An 18382-nucleotide genomic window follows, 5' to 3' on the forward strand; every position below is an offset into this window, starting at 1 on the left:
CAGTCAGCAACTTTGAATCTATGGTAAAGAATAACATGATTCTCAGAAAATGGGGAATGTCCAGTTTAACTACACAGAAACAGCTGCAGACGTGAGGCGGAGAATTTCTCATCAGAGTTCGGCTGAACGCTGTACATAGTATTGACCCACATGGCTGAACTCTGTACTGCAGACGATGCCGGGTCATAACTCTGAATCAGCACTATAACGTACACAAACACGCTACTGTGACACACACCGGCTCTTTTACAAACCCAGTGCACTGACTTACTGTCTACTGCTAACAATCTTGATCAGTGTTTCTTATCTCTAGTACTGAGCACTACACTTCTAGTACTACATTTTGCAGTTCAGTGCTGGAGGTGTTTCTGTGTGGTTTTACTAGGAGTAAAATTCCCAACGTTCTGAGAATCATCATGTTATTATATATTTTTTTAAGATAACCCCAACCCCTAACTTTACCATCTCTCTATAGTTTTTTGCCAGGTAGTATAGTGTAGAAAGACGGGGAATGGTGGTATGAGAGAGCCAGGAAAGGACCATGAGCTGTGATTCGAGCTTGGGACGCCCACAGCGTTTTGACGCAACATGTCGCCATATCTGTATCTTGGTGAAAGGTCTCATCTTAAATACAGACACGTTGCAGTTTTCGGGGGCTGGATATGATTCACCATTTTTTGCACATTGTGACGATTATACGGCAGAAATTTGAATGAATGATTCTTGTTCTGCTAACAAATGATTTCGGTAACACCTTCCTTGAAGCATGCATGTATAATGCATATAAAAGTTGTTTTAAAGCGTTGTAATGCATCTTGTAATGGATTATAATGTCATATAAATAATTGTTTTTGCAATTAATACATTATAACACTTAGGAATTCATCATTACACTACACATTTTAAATTGGTAATACTGCTTTACAACTACATATAATGCATTACAACACACATTATGAAGAATTATAATGCATTTGACCCTTTAATAACTCTTTATAATGCATTACACATACATGCTCTAAGGAAAGTGTTACCATGATTTCTTTACTAGTACACATCCTCGCCAATAATTGCTTGCTTTGTATCAATAATGGTACTGAATAAATATATAATTTAGAAAAGACTGTACATGCATTAAATGCATGATATTTTACTTTAAGATTTGCCAGACACTTTTATCCAAATTGACTTACAGGGCATTCATGCTATACATTTGTATTGGTGTGTATGTTCCCTGGGCATCAAATCAACAACGCTTGGGGTTCCAACACAAGAACTCATTTATTGAGCCAAATGAACAACTGAACTGAGCTTTTCAACACCAGAAGCATGCTAGTAAATAAAAACTCCTCGGTCGGGATCATGTACTTTGGTGTCTCTCAAAAAAGTAAAACAAACACCAAGAATTTACTCTTGTATTCTTGCAATGCAATGATTTGTGCCAGTGTTTCAGAAATGACAGAAGGATGGCACAGAAAGAACACTATCAGTGTTTCACACAGTAGCACAAGGAGTTGCATGTCAGCCGGCAGAGACTGTGTGATCTTAACACTGAAGATGGAAGCCCTTCAGAACGTCATGTGCAAACAGTCCACCAAAGTTCTCGCTTTTATTCTGTGGTCTCATTGTGCCGGGGTGGTGGGGGGTTCGCTCTGTGTTTTGAGCAGCCCCTCAGCTTGGCATCTCCACCCCCTTTGGTTAATTCATCATGTAAATAGATCAGCAGGCCGGCCTGTGTTTGCTTTACGTGGGGAGCCCCCCATCTGAGCGAGACGAGAGCGAGAGAAGATCTCTCAGCCAACCCGCTTTCACAAGCGTAGACAACAGCTCACTGAACGAGGTTTAGGGAAGCTGAGGATGTACGTTTAAAGAATGTCCAACAAGAGCTTTAATATCAACTATTTCTAAGACAATTTTACCCTAAAACTCGTCATCGGGTCACAAGGTATGCTCAAGCCTGATTTGATCTTGTCCATGAATCAGCGGAGGTAAAGATACCTTACATTCAAGTCACATTTTAGTTCTACGAAACTCTTTTTTGACCACACTTGGACATGTTTGTACTGACCTCTGAACTTTCTCACTGGCCTCTCTCTCTCTTTCCTGGGCCAGGCAGAGTTGAGTCTGAGCGCGCTGGTGTTCTGATGTCACCTGGTGCAGATGACGCTGCAGAGACTGAATCTGGCTTTGGTTCGGGGTGGCGGGCCTGTCGTGAGCGCTCTCATCAGCTTTACTCTGCAGCAGACTGAAAAAGCACATGTACACAACAACACCTTTTATTCAATTGTGAAAGAGAATGCAATGACCAATGAAAGCTGTGAACAAAAAATATATTTTTTTCTTCTTCTAAAATACATGTAAAACATTAGTATTGGGGTTTTGAAAAATGATTATCGTCGCTGTCCTTCCAAAACCACAGATGTTCAAATTCGCCTTTTTTTCAGGAAATGGATGAAAAAAGAGACAAGCAGTTTTTAATACTTTTTATTGGTTAGTGACATAAGGGATACTCCCCCTTTTTTACTCCCCCTTAGATTGTTCCAAACTTCTACACATTTATTTGTTTTGGTGAACACACAGAAAGAAATTTGGAAGAATGTCAGATCTCACCCACCATTTACAATCATAGTAGGGAAAATAAATCCCATGGGAGTCAATTGGGGTGTTTAGACAATCTTCCGGATATCTTCCTGTGTGTTCAGCCGAACAAATAAATGTGTACAGGTTCGGAACAATCTAAGGGTGAGTAAATGATGACAGAATTTTTTGGGTGAAGTATCCTTTCCTAATAATGATTTATTACAAGAAATAAAATTAACAAAATGATGATGATACAAGGTTTCAGAAGGACATCAGCAATACGGATGCATGATTTAATATCTAGAAATGTAGCTTTTCAATGTTGCTTTCAATGTTTGTCCATTTTTCATTTTCTACAAATGAAAAAAAAAATGTTTTCTAGTTCACCAACTGGTAGAAAATGTTCATTTTACTTAAACACATACTTACAAATAATAAATAAAAAAGGCAAAATAAATTTGGAGTTGTATCTTTACTTTTCCGGAAACATTTCTTATCATTCTTGTTGATTATTGGTCACATTTAGCAATTTATTGAAATAGCGTTTTGCCATTCTCTCCAACAATCGGCAAAGAAACCTTGCAAAACACATTTGGCTAATGCTTCTATTCAAAATAACTCAAGCTACACATCTATATCAGTATGTGTGTGTGTTCTCTGGGTCTCAAAGCCATGTTGACGTTGCTAACACAACGGTCTGCCAACTGAGCAACAGGAACCCTGTTACAAATCCAATTTAATATTCATTTTCCTGAAATGTGGCCAATAATTATTTATCAGATATATACAGATAAGCATCTACAACAACAATCCTCAAAATGACATGAACAAAATATAACTGTCAAGGATTAAGCATCAGACAGTAACGTTTCGTTCTTCAAAAACCAAAAGCACAAATGTCAATGGTCAAATGTCTTACACAAACATGAAACTTGACCCAGTGCATGCTTGCAGTTTACCTGGAGGTAGAGAATCATGACTCTCTATCAACAGATACATCTAATATTCAAACGGAATGTCAGTACAAGGAACAATATCTGAGGCTAATAATTCCTGGGAATGTCAGTGGAATACATTACCGCTCGCACGGCACCTTCAAACTCGCAAAGCTGTTTTTCCAGCTAGATGCGAGATGATTAAGGTCGTGATAAAATGAGGGGGGGGGGGTTGAGAGATACATATCAGTCTAACGGAAAGAGACTGTAGATTGTGCCAAGAAAAACCAAGACAGCATCACGTAGACTTAACAGAACGCTGACAAAAAAACCATCACATGACCACCGGTGGTCAGTTCAAGCAAATGAAGGGATAATTCACACAAAAATGAAAATTCCTCATGTCATTTCAAAACCTTATGACTTTCTTCTGCAGAACACAAAAGAAGAAATTTTGAAGAATGTTCCCCGACACTGGTCCCCATTTACTTCCATTCTACGGACGAAAAACCACCAAGACATTTCTCGAAATATCTACTTTTGTGTTTAACATAAGAAATAGTCATACATACGTTTTGAATGGCATGAGGATGAACATTTTTGGGGGGGTGAACTGTCCCTTTAAGAGCAATTCAGTGTGAACATCTCAGCCCTAACTAGTCGTCAACCTATATGTGGAGGAACAATACACTTTAATATGACACCACCGACATAGTTATCAAAAACAATGATGACACCTGCTCTCCTCGGCTGTATTAATAACACATATACAGGTAGAGCGTTCTCACCTGTGACCACAAACGGACACAAAACCAGTATGCTATTAAGTGGGTATTCATATTAGGAAACAATGCACATGGGACAATGGCAAGATTAGTCAACAATGCAACTCGGGCTCGTGTGTCATCTGTGACAGAGGAATCTTGATCTATTGGCATCGGCTTTTATCTTTAGGCTTGAGTGCGTGTGTGAGTGTGTATGTGTGTTTTCACCCTCAAGTCATAGTACTCATTGAATCCCGCTCATTAGTTGACGAGCGCTTCTCATTTATGTTCTTTTTTAAAGCAAGAGGTAATCAATTCTGATGCGGTATTGATGCTGGAGAAAGTGATGTAAAGTTGTGTGCTTTGTTTAATTAAATGCAAACATATTGGGTACAAAGGTCCGATGACGGTGACAAACAAGGCCAGGAGCATTGCCACACTATAGATTATCTTATCTAAGCCTGCCCACCCCCCAACGAACAACCGGTTCTCTGTGACCAGGCTGTCCATCCTGGTCCCCGCTACGAGCACATTATGAGAAATTGTGGAAGAATATACGATGCAAACAAGTCATAGTTCAGTTTGTTTTTTGTGAAGTACAAAAGAAGATATTTTGAGAAATGTCTCTATGTGTCCATACAAATGGAAGTCAATGTGACCCAATGTTATTTGGTTACCAACGTTTTTTCAAAATGTCTTTTGTGGTCAGCAGAAGAGACAAAGTCATACAGGTTTGAAATGACATGTGGGTGAACAAATCTGAACTTTCCTGTAGCTCAGTGGTTAGAGCGTGGCGCTTGCAACACCAAGGTCATGGGTTCGATCCCAGGGATTGTACATACCTGGATACAAATGTATTTTATAATGCAATGCAAGTCGCTTTGGATAAAAGTTCCTGCCAAATATTTAAATGTAAATGAACTTTTCAGTGTATATGACAAACAGCAAGTCAAACACGCAATGCTCATGTTGAACATGGCCTTTATATTAGTGTCTGACTTGCTTTACCTTTAATAAAAAACAGCAGACAGCCGATCGGCGCGGCGTGTTAAACATTAACCAGAACGTAAGATACCTGATCGCAGAGGCGGGACCCCGACAAACCTGCCCTCCACAGGCCAGTTAAACATTAACACCCCCACAAAATGCTATCAGATGGAAAATGTAAAATAACCTTTTAATAGAGAGCCCTTATCTGCAGGCAAAAAGTACATAGAGACGGCAACAAGAAAGAAACAAGACAGGTGGACAAAAAGTGACCTAAAACCGACTGACCACATCCCAGCGTCCACCATTACTACACCAATCACTCACGCTGACAGCTCCTGATAAAACCCGCGCTAGATTCGATACGTCTCTCTCTCTCTAGAGAACAGATGTTTGAGAACCCAACCCAACCGTGCAGAAAAACAGCACAGTTTTGATCACTCGTTTCTGAAAACTACAGACAATGTCTTACGCTTGTGGAGGAACGCTGCTGTGCGCTTGGATAAAGGAGATGTTGCTGACAGTGACGGGGTTCCAGGCAATCTACAAAATGTATTTTGCTGCACAGAATGGGGACGACGGCTAATGCAGAGGATGCGGTTTGTGTCGTTTTGGGCTAAAGCTGCTTAATGCCACAGAAGTTATAAACATCACAAAAAGTTTCAAAGAGCAACACGGCATATCTGATGGTTTGATCACAGGAAATGCATTTCTTAGAATATATTACTTAGCCCAAACTGTGAGGACTTTAAAAGTGAGAAAAAATAAAATTATATGAAAAATTTTATTATACTTCACTGATGTTATAAACTAGCTGCACAATGTAACGTCATCTAAGTTAACCTTATAAATGTATAATAACCAGAATATACAGTATATAGACCGTTTCAACATAAACGTTATGTGGCCCAAACTTAATTTCCCATAGACCTCCACAGAGAATATACAACTGTCTAGTAGCTTTCAATTAATTTAATGCAATTAATATACAATAAAATATTCATATTCATATAAATTAAACATAAAATGAATTGTTAACTTTGGACCAGGCACGTGCGATCGATGAAACCGCGCACTTTGCTGTTATTTTGCAGCACGTTTGCCAAAACCTTACTGTAGCTTTAGTTACTACTATCCTATAACTACTGTTTTCAGTTTGAGTTCAACTTTACTTAACTCAAAATTAAAACACTTCACAGTGTCACAGCAATAAGAGAATGGTCTCATTACTGGCATGAGCAGAGCAACACTGCAAAAAAATGACATTCTTCCAAAGCATTTTGGTCTTGTTTTCTAGTAAAAATATTTGACAATTCTTCAATTAAGATACATTTAAATAACAAGAAAAGTGACTTAAGATATTAAGTCTTGTTTCATGAAAGAAAGTATAAGAACTAGGCAAGTTTATGTTTAAAACAAAATAGTATATTAAATCTAAAGTAAATTGCTGGCAAACCTGCTGCAAAATAGTTTTACAGTTTGTATATGTAATTGGATAAGAGAGAGTATTATTTATGCAATAAAAAAAGTTTATTGATACTTAAAGCCAAAAAAAATGATGTTGAGATCCATTTTTTGTAATTTTATTGTGTTGAATTAACACTCCAGAAACATTTTGACTTTAATGTTTAAATGCTATTCATATTAAATAGAAACAATGTTTTTGATGAAAGCTGAAGCAGAATCTAAATGTAGATGTACTGAGACGTATCCGGCCTAATGGCATTAAAAAAACGAATGTATACATATTTGACGTTACACAAATTCCTCCTACAGTGTCATGTGAATGTTAGCGGTTACCTTCTCCAGGTATTTATGAAATTACACACATTTAATACTAGCGTTTAAAAATGAGAACAAAGCTATGAGAAACAGCTAACGCCCTTCAAGCGTTTTAGCATGAGAAGGAGACGCTAACGTAGGAAACAGATATCGGAAGAAAAGCGTACGTGTCTGACTTTTAAGTATCTGCTAATGACTATTGAGCTGAGAGTGTTGACAGATCAAGATGTTGGTGTGGGAAATGATGAGCGATCGCTGGGGAGATGGAGACCCCCGGCGTTAATAAGCGTCAATCCAACGTCACCTCCCTCTGCTCCTGGCTGATGGTCAAACAAAGCACCTTAAACTCAGTCTAACCTCTCCTTCACTGCCCGGCCAATGATAACCTATTAATACAACTCACTCTCAGAGTACAAGTGTTGCTCTTTATCAGCGGGGAGTCCGTGTACGCCACTCCGCTCTGACGCTTCTATCAAAACCCGAGCTCGAGGAAGCAGACATTTTATTCCCGTCCTATTCTCTCTCTCATCTGTTCTGTGCCCTTTCATCTGACACAGACTGTCTGTTATCCTGAAAGACACAATGGAGGTGGTCGGGAATCCTGAAAGCAAACACACACAGCCATACTCTGGCCTTTGTTGTTCCTGGAGGATTCTCCTTTTAAAGGTTCAGCGCCGCGGCCGAGCCGGCAGGGGCCGGGGACCAGCGACGGACACAGTGTTGCTCACACAATGCAGATTGTCTGGGGGAATACAATGTGCTCGGTCACCTCCTTCGGCAGAAAACATCTAGACTACAAGAGTGGTTTTGCATTGAAACATGACAACCAGGGTACTAACATGTGTTTTGGACATGACACAAAGACTTTGTATAAACAAAAAGTTCTTGATGTTACATTAAAGGTTGCTCAGCTCAAAATGATTTGTTGAACTTACAAAGGTTCCTTTATGGCAGCTGTTTTTGTGTTGTAACGCCCCTTTTGTGCATCGTCACTTAAACTTAGAATTTAAACTTAGAAACAATACTGGAACATCAATTATTTTGGTTGGTGGTCTTATTTTTCTGATGTTTGATTGCCTAAAACATATTATTCATTTCTACATTTATAAAATGCCACAAAATTCTGTGCGTCCCCCCAGGATCCATGTTGGGGCTCCCAGTTTTAGAACAACTGTTCTATGGAATCAGGTTGGAACCACCTTTTTGGGACTGTTATTTGGGACTGTGAACAATGAACGCAGTCACGCACGAAAAAATCTACCGAGACGACAAATGCAAATATAAAAGTCCTTAATACACGCGGATGCTCATCTAACTGAAACCGGATGCACCTCACTTAACCAGCGCGACCAGTTTATAAGCCAAATGTATTTACTTCATATTATCTATCAAACCAATCCTCGCTGACAGATAAACCCCATGTAAAGCAAACAGCCTCTGGCAGGGAGACGAGACCTGGGCAGGGCGAGTCTGCTGTAGTCCATCACCACCACCACCACCTAAGGTTTGGTTATTTAACACCCAGACAATCAATTTGAATAAAAAACTTATATGAACTCAGGGGCCAAAACAATCAGATGTAAGGCGGTGCTGAAACGCTTGCTGTCAATACCGCTGGAGGTTTATACACTTTGGCAAAACAACTAGGAGACTCTCGCGACTTTAAAGCCGGTGTAGACAGACCTCCAACAGAGAACACAGAGGGGGGCATGTCTGCACAAAATGTGGATTGAGATCTTTCTGAATGCTTCAAATCACCACATCATGAATTTGTGTTACGAGTCATTTATTGTTACCAGAGCAAAACAAACAAGTCTAAGGAAAGAGCTTTCTTAAAGCAATAGGTTCCAAATCTAACCTACCCTAAGAGGGGCGTGGCTTTGGCTTTGCTCCAGTTTGATGACAGTGTAAGGTTAGGTGGTTGATCTGTAATACCTGCGTAAGGTTTCTAACTCCTCTTCAAGTGTGCGACTGAGCTCCAGGGCTTTATCTCGTTCTCTTCGGGCTTCCACCAGCTCCTCTTCAAGCTGTAGAGATAAATGCAAGTCACAGTGATATTTCAATGACAAACCTCTGGTGTTCCACATTTAGGGGTCATACTTCTCTCGGTCAAAAATGAGAGAACACCTCAAATCTAACTTGTATTTCTTTTCAGTGGAGTCAGTGTCGTATAATTTAAACAATAATTTATTTCAGATTTTTGTGGAATGTTATAATTCTTTGTAATATTGGTGCAACAAATATAGCCAATTTTACTATTGAATATAATATTAATATTATATAATACTTTCACAACTTTTTAATCTTTTAAAATCAAATTCAAGTTTTTTGTGTTTGCGAGTGGCACAAACGCACAAAGTTTTGTACCATTCTGATGATGTAAAAGTAAGTAAAAAAGGTAAGTCAAATGTAACATTTTCAAATCAGAAGTGACCAAAGATTAAGAAAGGGTTAACGTCTTTGTACATACAGTCAGAAATTTTTGTATGTCTTTTCGTATTTGGTTCTCGTTTGTATGGTGTCTCTGAATTGTTAAAAAAGCCACTCAAAATGCTTGATGGATGCAAAAATCGTTGAAAATTGAACCCGGTCCGACATTTTTCATGACGGACGAAAATATCTGAGGCAGTGTGTAAATGTGATTGACACAACGTGAGGTGGTATTTATTTTTTAATGTGCGGAAATTTGGGACTCAATGTACAGTACAATGGGCTTTAAGTTGACCAATACATCATTTTGTAAAATCTTAACACTATTTCTAATGTATAATTTTATCATTTTACCCATTCATTTTGAAAAATGCACATTAATTTATACATTGGCCTACACAAACGCACACACACACGTTTGGTTGGAGAAGGATCCAGTGTATTGTCTTCCATCTCAGCACCTTCTCTCCTGTGAGAGCGAAGGAACCCTGAGCTGTTGGGTGAAGGGCAGGTGCGGGACCTCAATAAAGCTCCTGCTAATGACCAGCCGTTGAAACAGATGTATTGATGAATTCATCCTCTCAACAGCTGGGTGAGCAGACAGACACAATAGAGACTGTCTAAACAAACACGACAACCCGCCCTACTGTAAAGTCCTCCAATATACTCCCAGAGACACGGGGGTGAAAGAGAGAGAGAGGAAAGAGACAGAGTTTCAAGTTGTTTATATGTCTCGCTAATAAAAATTCTGTCATAATTTAATTAAACGTACAACATTTTATATCTGTTGTCATGTATACATTTAAATTGAACTACGCGTTTTAGTTTCAAATCGGACAAAAAAAGAGATGTGTTTGTTTCGAGTCAGTTTATCGTACGGCTCCTAAAAGATATGTAACATAGCACACACGTATATTGACTAGTTTTATGGTTCTTTTCTTTCTTTGGGGAGCTTGAACAGTTGCACAGCAAAAGGCCATAAGGGTTTGGAATGACATGAAAGAAAAAGATGACAGAAGTTTCTTTTTTTGATGAACTTATCTTCATCTTAAGGATTTGAGTAACTGATAGTAAGTTAGCGCTTTGTTAAATGGAGGTTAGTCATTGATAGCTTTGACATTTCAACAGTTTTCTTAAAGAAAAAAAAAACTGTGCCTTATCTTTTGCCTGAGGGTGGTGTTTTACCTTACAACCTACTGCATTCACAGACTTCAAAACATCGAAACACAAGCTGTTGCTAAGAGGACGCTGTTTGTCACACAGCGATATCTTATCTGAACACAGCAGATTAATCTTTATTTAAAGCTGCAATTCAAACTTTTTTGGGTTAAAAAAGTTAAAAAAAAGTCTCCTTACCTTGATTTAATAACGATTTTGAAGTTAAAATATTGGGATCGATTTTGAGGTAGACGTTAGTTGGATGTCATTTTACTCTAACCCTCGGAAAGAATTGAACTATTAATCTAATCTTATTAAATCTATAAAACAACAAAATTTACAACGCTTAAGTATACTGTCTCCTGCAAAACACATGTTATGACTGCGATCCAGTTTGTGATGAAAAACTTTAATTCTAAAGCGAACATCGTAAAATAGTTAACGTGCAAACTACAAAAAAAACAGGCCCGTGACTGGCTTTTCGCATCTAAATCCCTTATCCAGCGCAACGAACACTTTTACCCATAAGCACTTGCAGACTCCGATGGCGCGCTCCCAATCATTCTAATTACCGGAGTGTAGGTCTCACAAGTCAAAGAGAACATCAAAAAGCCTCAAACCCCTAAAGTCAATATGTACTTTTCTCCAACAGGGAAGGGAGCTCGACTTCAAAGCTCACTTCTTTTAATCTTATGTATTTTATCAGCGTTCATTACAATATTATCCAAATTAGGTTCCCAGAGTAACGTGTTAACCTGTAGAGATTAAGGCCGGCAAAGGAGGGTCGCAGCCTTGACCTTTACGAGCGAGCGTTTGTTGGGGCAGAGGTGGGCTGGTCGTGGCCTTTCTGAACCAGTGGGGAGAGGAGGATGTGATGGGGGTTATCAGCTGTGTCGAACGCTCCATCGCCGACTGAGGCACAATTAAAACAGAGCGGCCCTTATCACGTCAGAGGTCACCGAAGAGTGCGCAGGCACTTCTGATGTTAAACACAAGGTTAAATGAGGAAAACAGGACTTTTTGAGATAGATAAACTCCAATGTTTAATGCAAAAGAGTGTTGAAACAGACTATTTCAGATCAGGTGGAGCTAAGCTGATCATAACAGAGGTCAAATATTGCTTTATTCTGATGGTCAAAGTGAATAAAGCAAAGATTTAAAGGAACAGTTCACCCATTAATGAAAATTCTGTCATCATTGAAACACCCTCCAGTTATTCCAAATCTGTCGAAATGTCATTGTTCTGATGAACACAAAGAAGGATATTTTGAAGAATGCTTGTAACCAGACAGTTCTTGGTCACCATTCACTACCATAGTAGGAAGAATTGTGGTGTAATTTTCTTTGTTCTTTTGAACACAAAAGAAGATGTTTTGAAGAATGTAGAACAACCAACAGTTCTGGGGCACTTTTGACTATGATTGTAATTTTTCCTATTATAGTAGTCAATGGTGGCCAAGAACTGTTTACGAGCATTCATCCAAATATCTTTCTCTGCGTTCATCAGAAATGGCTGCGCCATATAATGAAATTAAGGAAATATCGCACTTGTGCACATCTCAATATGCATATCCCAATATATAGCAATAACCAAAAAGTTACGTTTAGACCATTTTGGACGGCGTAAACAACGCTGGTCCACTACACAATTGTTGAACAAAAAGAAACAAACAGAACATTTTTAACCAAATCAAACGTGAAACAAATATCATAAAAGCTTCAACAATATATGTGAGATTTAAAAATTAAATAAATAAAACTGAAACCGGAATAGTCTATAGTCTATAATCTATGTTTTAGGTTGATGCAGATAGCAGAGAGACTGTGTCTGATGTGTGGAAGATGATCAAAAATCAGAAATAATGTAAAATATGTATGTTGGTAATACATTTTCAGTTTCAATTAAATGTATATAGTATTTTACAAACTTGAACCATTATACTATCGCACATCGCATTATTTAGCAAATTATTGTATATCATATTTTTCTTTGATAGCGTGAAGCCCATTTGGATAATAATTATTTCCAATATATTTAAAAAAATATATTTTTGTAAATAAAATATGATATATATTGCATGTTGAATATTGCATTATTTAGCATGCTATCGCAATTTCCTTTAATGTCGCACTGCCCTTGTCAGAACAAAGACATTTCTACAGATTTGGAGAAACTCAAGTTGTGAGCAAATGATGACCAAACGTGTATTTTTGAGTGTGCTGTCCCTTTAAGCGCATTATGGAAGTGTACTTTAATAAAGAGTACTGGATTGGCCCATTGTGGACTTTCACTGTATGGACGCAAAAGACTCTCAAAAAAAATTGTGTAACATTGATGGTGAAGGCGCCAGCTTATATCCGTGTCTGACAACAACACGCTCTAGTACAAGAGATCCATACCATGAGCAGAACAAGCTCGTAAATGTCTCTCGTAACATTTAGGCAAACTTCATGAGCAACCAGGATCTTTTATTGGGCCTTTTGTCCATTTTTACTGACAGGCAGAGCAGATACGAGACTGATTTTAACTGGACGAGAGAGAAGAGGAATAGAATCAGAACATGGCGCATGCTGGCATCTGCCGCGTGAAAATAATCGGTGCATCCAAAGCATAGACGTTAACTACCATAATACGGTTCAGACAAGACCCAAATCCTGATCAAATGCTGAAAAAAATCTAATCATATATTCACCTACATGTGTATATGACACATGTGTTTATGACAAAAGAAGATATTTTGAGAAATGTCCACACAATGAAAGTCAATGGGTTACGAACATAAAATTTATATTTTTGTGTTCTGCAGAGGAAAGAAAGTCATACAGGTTCAAAATGACTTGAGGGTGAATACATGAATTACTCCTTTAAACTTCAACAGCGAATCATCCATCCATGATCACAATATAAGAAACCAAGCTGTTCAGATGCTCAGCAAATTGTTGAATAAAAACAATAGTCTTGAAACAACATAAGAGCAAGTAAATTATGACCAATTTGTCATTTTTGTGTAAACTGGGTTACGGACTGACCTCAGCGTGAGAATGTGATGGGGGGCAGGCATGGGATGGGGGCAGGAGATATCACTTTGCTGTTCAGAGAGTCAAGCTGTAGAGCAAACACAGGTGCTTTTGCGCGAGGACAGAGTTCTTCACAATGGCCCTCCACCCCCCATCCCGGCACAGACATCCACCCGTACACTTAAATCTAACACCAACCCAAATACCAACCACTTTAACCCTCTGTGTTTTTCTCTTGATCCAACAAACACATCTGTACACAAACTCACCATCCCCTAACCACATCTTAACCTAAACTAAATCTTTACTAAGTTTATTCTATAAAAAAATGAAATCCTAAATCAGACTGCAAACTGACTTTTGCTTTTTTGTTTGTTCTGATCAAATTCTACCATGTTTGTCTTTCATTGCATGCTTAATATACTTTGATTGTGTTTTATTAGTAATTATTTTACTATTCGTTTTATTTTTGTTTAAGATAATATAAGACGGTTTTATAAATTGAGATTTCCTATTCACATCATGTTTGTGCATAATTCAAATGAAACCACACCACAAACCATACAAACACCTGGCGTTTCCTGATTTTAAAATGAAAACATTCAAAGTTGTTTGGTTTTCTGGGGAAATCCCAGATATCATGTTCAGATTTTACTGCCTTTGTGGGGGACAACTGGTATTTAAAAGGACTCCCGACCCTCCCACGCACACATATAAAGCTTTTAGATCAATTTAGTGCAATGGCTTCGAGATGGCTGCCGAACAGGTTTGTTTACAGGTGAAAAAAAGACCGGTCGAGGAGATAAGACAAGGAACTGCCCCAGGTTTTATCAACCGCCAAATGTCACGAGCCAAAAAAAACATTTCTTTCTGGAGAATTAGGATGATGAACACCAACAGCTGAATACGGCCGTTATTTCCATCTTAATTGAAAAAAGCTCTCGTTATTATTTTTCATAATGAGAAAGAACATTGGTCTCTCGCTTCCGAAAGAGAATTGTGATTAAAATCAGAGAAATTAATCAACCAAGTCCCTGAACGTTGATAGTGTCAACTAAAAGTTAAATATAAAGATTTCACGAAGAAAACTCTTTCCTTGAACTCGGCTCTTTTTTCACACCCCTGCAGATTTTCTTAGGATTTCTTTAAAGTAAAATGTCAATCGATAAGTGGAAGTCCTGTTCATTTTTAAATTGTTTTGTGGATATGTTCCCGGCACTGTTGACTAATTTTACGACAGCTGTTCCCATTTCGTTTTTAAATTAAAAACCCCACTCTGTAATCCCAGGAGTCAATCTATAATTAAGGGGATTTATAGAAAAACCAAGTGCTACATTAATAACAAAATTTAATATATTTCTTAATAAGCCATCAGACGAACCGTCTTAAATGGGAATACCATTATTTTTTTCAAAAATCTTCAGAAAAGCTTTGCCTGGAAACACAGACCGGACTTTTTACCAGATTATAACTAATTATAATTCTTTATCTGATGATAATCGTCACCATGTGGCACAGTTGTGTTTTAGCATTTCCAGTCCATATCTTCACATCCAAACACAAACATTATCCATCTAATACTTAATCTAGTTTTATATCACATCACGGTTTTGATGATTATCGTAAAATGAAACAATAACTGAGCAAATGTTCGTCATACGGCTTCAACATCAAAACAAGTATTAACCACAGAAGGTGCATTTGGAAAACCAAAATTATTGGGTTATTTATAATTGTATTTTGCAACCCAAAATTTTATGCAAGGAAAACTTAAAAATTACAATTGTCTACAAACACACAGAAGAAGGCATTAACCGAAACGTTTATGTCAACCTGCCTCCCATCATGGAATAAAAGTATTTCATATTTGAACACTTTTTCGAGTGCAAATCATTGTGTAAAATGAACAGTCTACAAACTGCCATAGAAAAAAGAGACAATTTAAATATTTTTTTTTCAGTTTTTTCAGAATTTACTATTTTTAGAGATGTTTTTAGGTAAAATGGAAATTTATGTTTCATTCTGTGAACTTCTGGCAATATTTCTCTCAAATTTCAAATACAAATATCGTTTCTATTTGCATTCATTTGCAGGTCAAAATAACAGGAAAGATGCTCTGTATTTTTTCAGACCTGAAATACTGCAAAGAAAACAAGTTCATATTCACTTTTAAGAAATACAACCGTATTCGTGCTTGTATTTTGGTCTATGTGATAACCTTGAATTTTATCACAGTTTTAACGTGTCTTGTCATGCCGTCAGATTTTCACGTTGCTGTTGGATGACTATGTGTCACTCCTGAGGTTTGACTGGTTTGGAATGGTCTCCTAATTTTTCCCGCAGCTGATAAATGTAGATACATGATTTATAGACATGTACTCTATTTGCATAACAAACAGCATGCCTATGTATTTTATTTATCCTTTCCAATATGTCTACTTTGTACACCTACGTCTGCACTATGCATATTTGCTATACATGCTATACATATTTACTTTTATGAAATTGCACAGTAAACAAAAATTTCCTTGTCACTGCACTGATGTGTACACAACCGGTCCAAAACACGCCTGACCTGCATTCCACATCAAATCTGTTTCATAAAAAATGTGATGTCACCATAAATACTCGACACAGGTTACAACATCAAACACAGTCATTATATTCAACGTAAGGGTTCAGCCCTGACTCAGCACCCCGGCTGAAATCCCCCCTTGCCCGAATCAGACTCTGTGCACGTTTACCCATCTCTACCTAAAGATGGCTGTTTTACAGTCCTGTGCATTAAACTCCAGGGCTTTAGGTGCATCAGATAAATACAGCAAATCAAATAGCTTCCTGTTTGCCCTGCGTTACCCCGCAATCGCCGCGGCCCGGCCCCACTGTCAAACAGATGCCCGGATCTATCTTTGCAGATCGCTGGAAGACAAGAGCAGGAGAGAGCAAATAGGAGTTAATGAGTGATACAGTGAAGAGGGTAATGACGGGCTGATAAAGGGTCCGAGGGCATCCCTTTGTGTGTGGAGGACCGCACGCACGATGAAGGTCACGCTCGGGAATGGTGTTGTTGGCAAACAGACTCAGCGTGTTTGGGCGAGCACGTGCACTTTTGTGAAAGCTAGCGAGGGGGACTTTTGTTTTCAGAGGAACCTTCTCATGTGGGAGGTGTGTGTTTTACCTTGTTCCATCGTTCCCGATTGTTTTGGGGGGCCAGGTGGCGGGTGCTGTTTGCAGTATTATGGCTTGGCTCTTTTGCACGAAGAAGCTCTTGTTCCAGACGTTTGCACTGAGAGAGAGCAAGCGAGAGAGAGAGAGAGAGAGAGAGTGAGAGAATGAGAGAAAGAGACATCAGAATTACAAGACGAACCAAAGGACACTTTTGTTTTGATGTTTTAGGTCTGAACCAAAATTTGATTCCTCATTGTACTTTTGTGACAGAGTACTAAAAACAGTTCATCATTGTTTACTACTAACTTCACACCAACTTAACAAACTATGCGTTTTAATTCAGAAAAGCCACTCTCTTTCTCTTAATTCGCTATTTAGGTCTCTCTCCCCTTTTGCCATATTCACAGTCGCAGTGACAGTTTCTGTCTGTTGGGATCAAAGCAAAACTCTCTGAAATTCCTCTGAATGGTTCAGAAATGTCCTCTGTGCGTTCATTTATTTATATAATAAATATATTTGGTGTATAATCTTGCCTCGAGGGGCAGGGGTCAGTTGCTTGACAAAATAAATGAAACCACAAAAATCAGTGCACAGACACATTAAAGTTGGCTTAAGGACTCTGCAAAAACTTGTTACGTCGCCATGTGGAAAAATAATGTGTATCTAAGCCCGTTCTACCAGAGGTGAAATCTCTGAAGGCTAAAAAACCTACATTCTCAGTTATTACTACATTTACTGTAAGAACTTTGGCACACACGGCTGATATTACTGCCCGTGAGAGTCAGTGATTCCTGGAGGGACAGACTCATTTGCGGTGGAGTTGAAAATAAAATACGGTTTTATTAAGAAAAATAGAAACCAAATTCAAGTCCTAAAAGGGACAGTTTACCCCAAAACTAAAATTCATGTTATTTCGAACCTGTATGACTTACTTTCTTCTGCAGAACACAAAAGAAGATATTTGGAACAACGTCAGTAACCAAACAACACTGGAACCTTTCGACTTCCACTGTATGGACTCAAAAACACTGAGACATTCCTCAAAATATCTTCTTCTGTGGTCCGCAGATGAGCGTGAAGAATTTCTATCCCTTTAAATTAGTCCTTGCTTGCTTTCCATACAACACAAGATCTTCGTCTGGCTGTCTGACAGACACATTGAGAGACGCACACTTTAAACATACAACAAGTTTTTCTCTGAGTATTATTGTAAGGGTCTTGTTTTATACGCGTCCATATGTGCACCTCTCCATGTGAACATTCCACGGCCGACAGACACTTACCAGGAATGTAAACCATCCTCACGGCCCGACAAGCCTCCACATTCAGCCATCTCAAAGAGCGGCGGCCGCAAAAACAAGCCTCACAGTACAGACCCGCTCTCGTCTCTTTCCTCTGCAGACTAAAATAATACCGCTGCCATCCAGACCAAACACACGGCTCCTCTTTAGTGTCAGCCTGAGTTATGATTCTCGGGCAGCAGATGTCTTTAAGAGGAAAACGTATTTTAATCAATATGGACCTCTGAGATGACGCAAAAGACCAGCACTGCTGTCAGCT

General features: G+C 38.5%; 1 protein-coding gene across 2 annotated transcripts in view; it reads right to left on the reverse strand.

Annotated features, from left to right (window-relative positions):
* mipol1 (mirror-image polydactyly 1) overlaps positions 1–18382 on the reverse strand; it is a 56853-nt gene that overhangs the window by 4317 nt on the left and 34154 nt on the right. For both annotated transcript variants that reach the window (XM_056767781.1, XM_056767783.1), the window contains 3 exons: positions 16833–16940; positions 8984–9075; positions 2069–2245 (listed from right to left, as the gene is read on the reverse strand). In XM_056767781.1, coding sequence (XP_056623759.1) covers positions 2069–2245; positions 8984–9075; positions 16833–16940 — 377 coding nt within the window. The remainder of the gene's footprint in view (positions 1–2068; positions 2246–8983; positions 9076–16832; positions 16941–18382) is intronic.

This window comes from Triplophysa dalaica, chromosome 15 (assembly GCF_015846415.1).
Source record: "Triplophysa dalaica isolate WHDGS20190420 chromosome 15, ASM1584641v1, whole genome shotgun sequence".
Classification (NCBI taxonomy): Eukaryota; Metazoa; Chordata; class Actinopteri; order Cypriniformes; family Nemacheilidae; genus Triplophysa; species Triplophysa dalaica.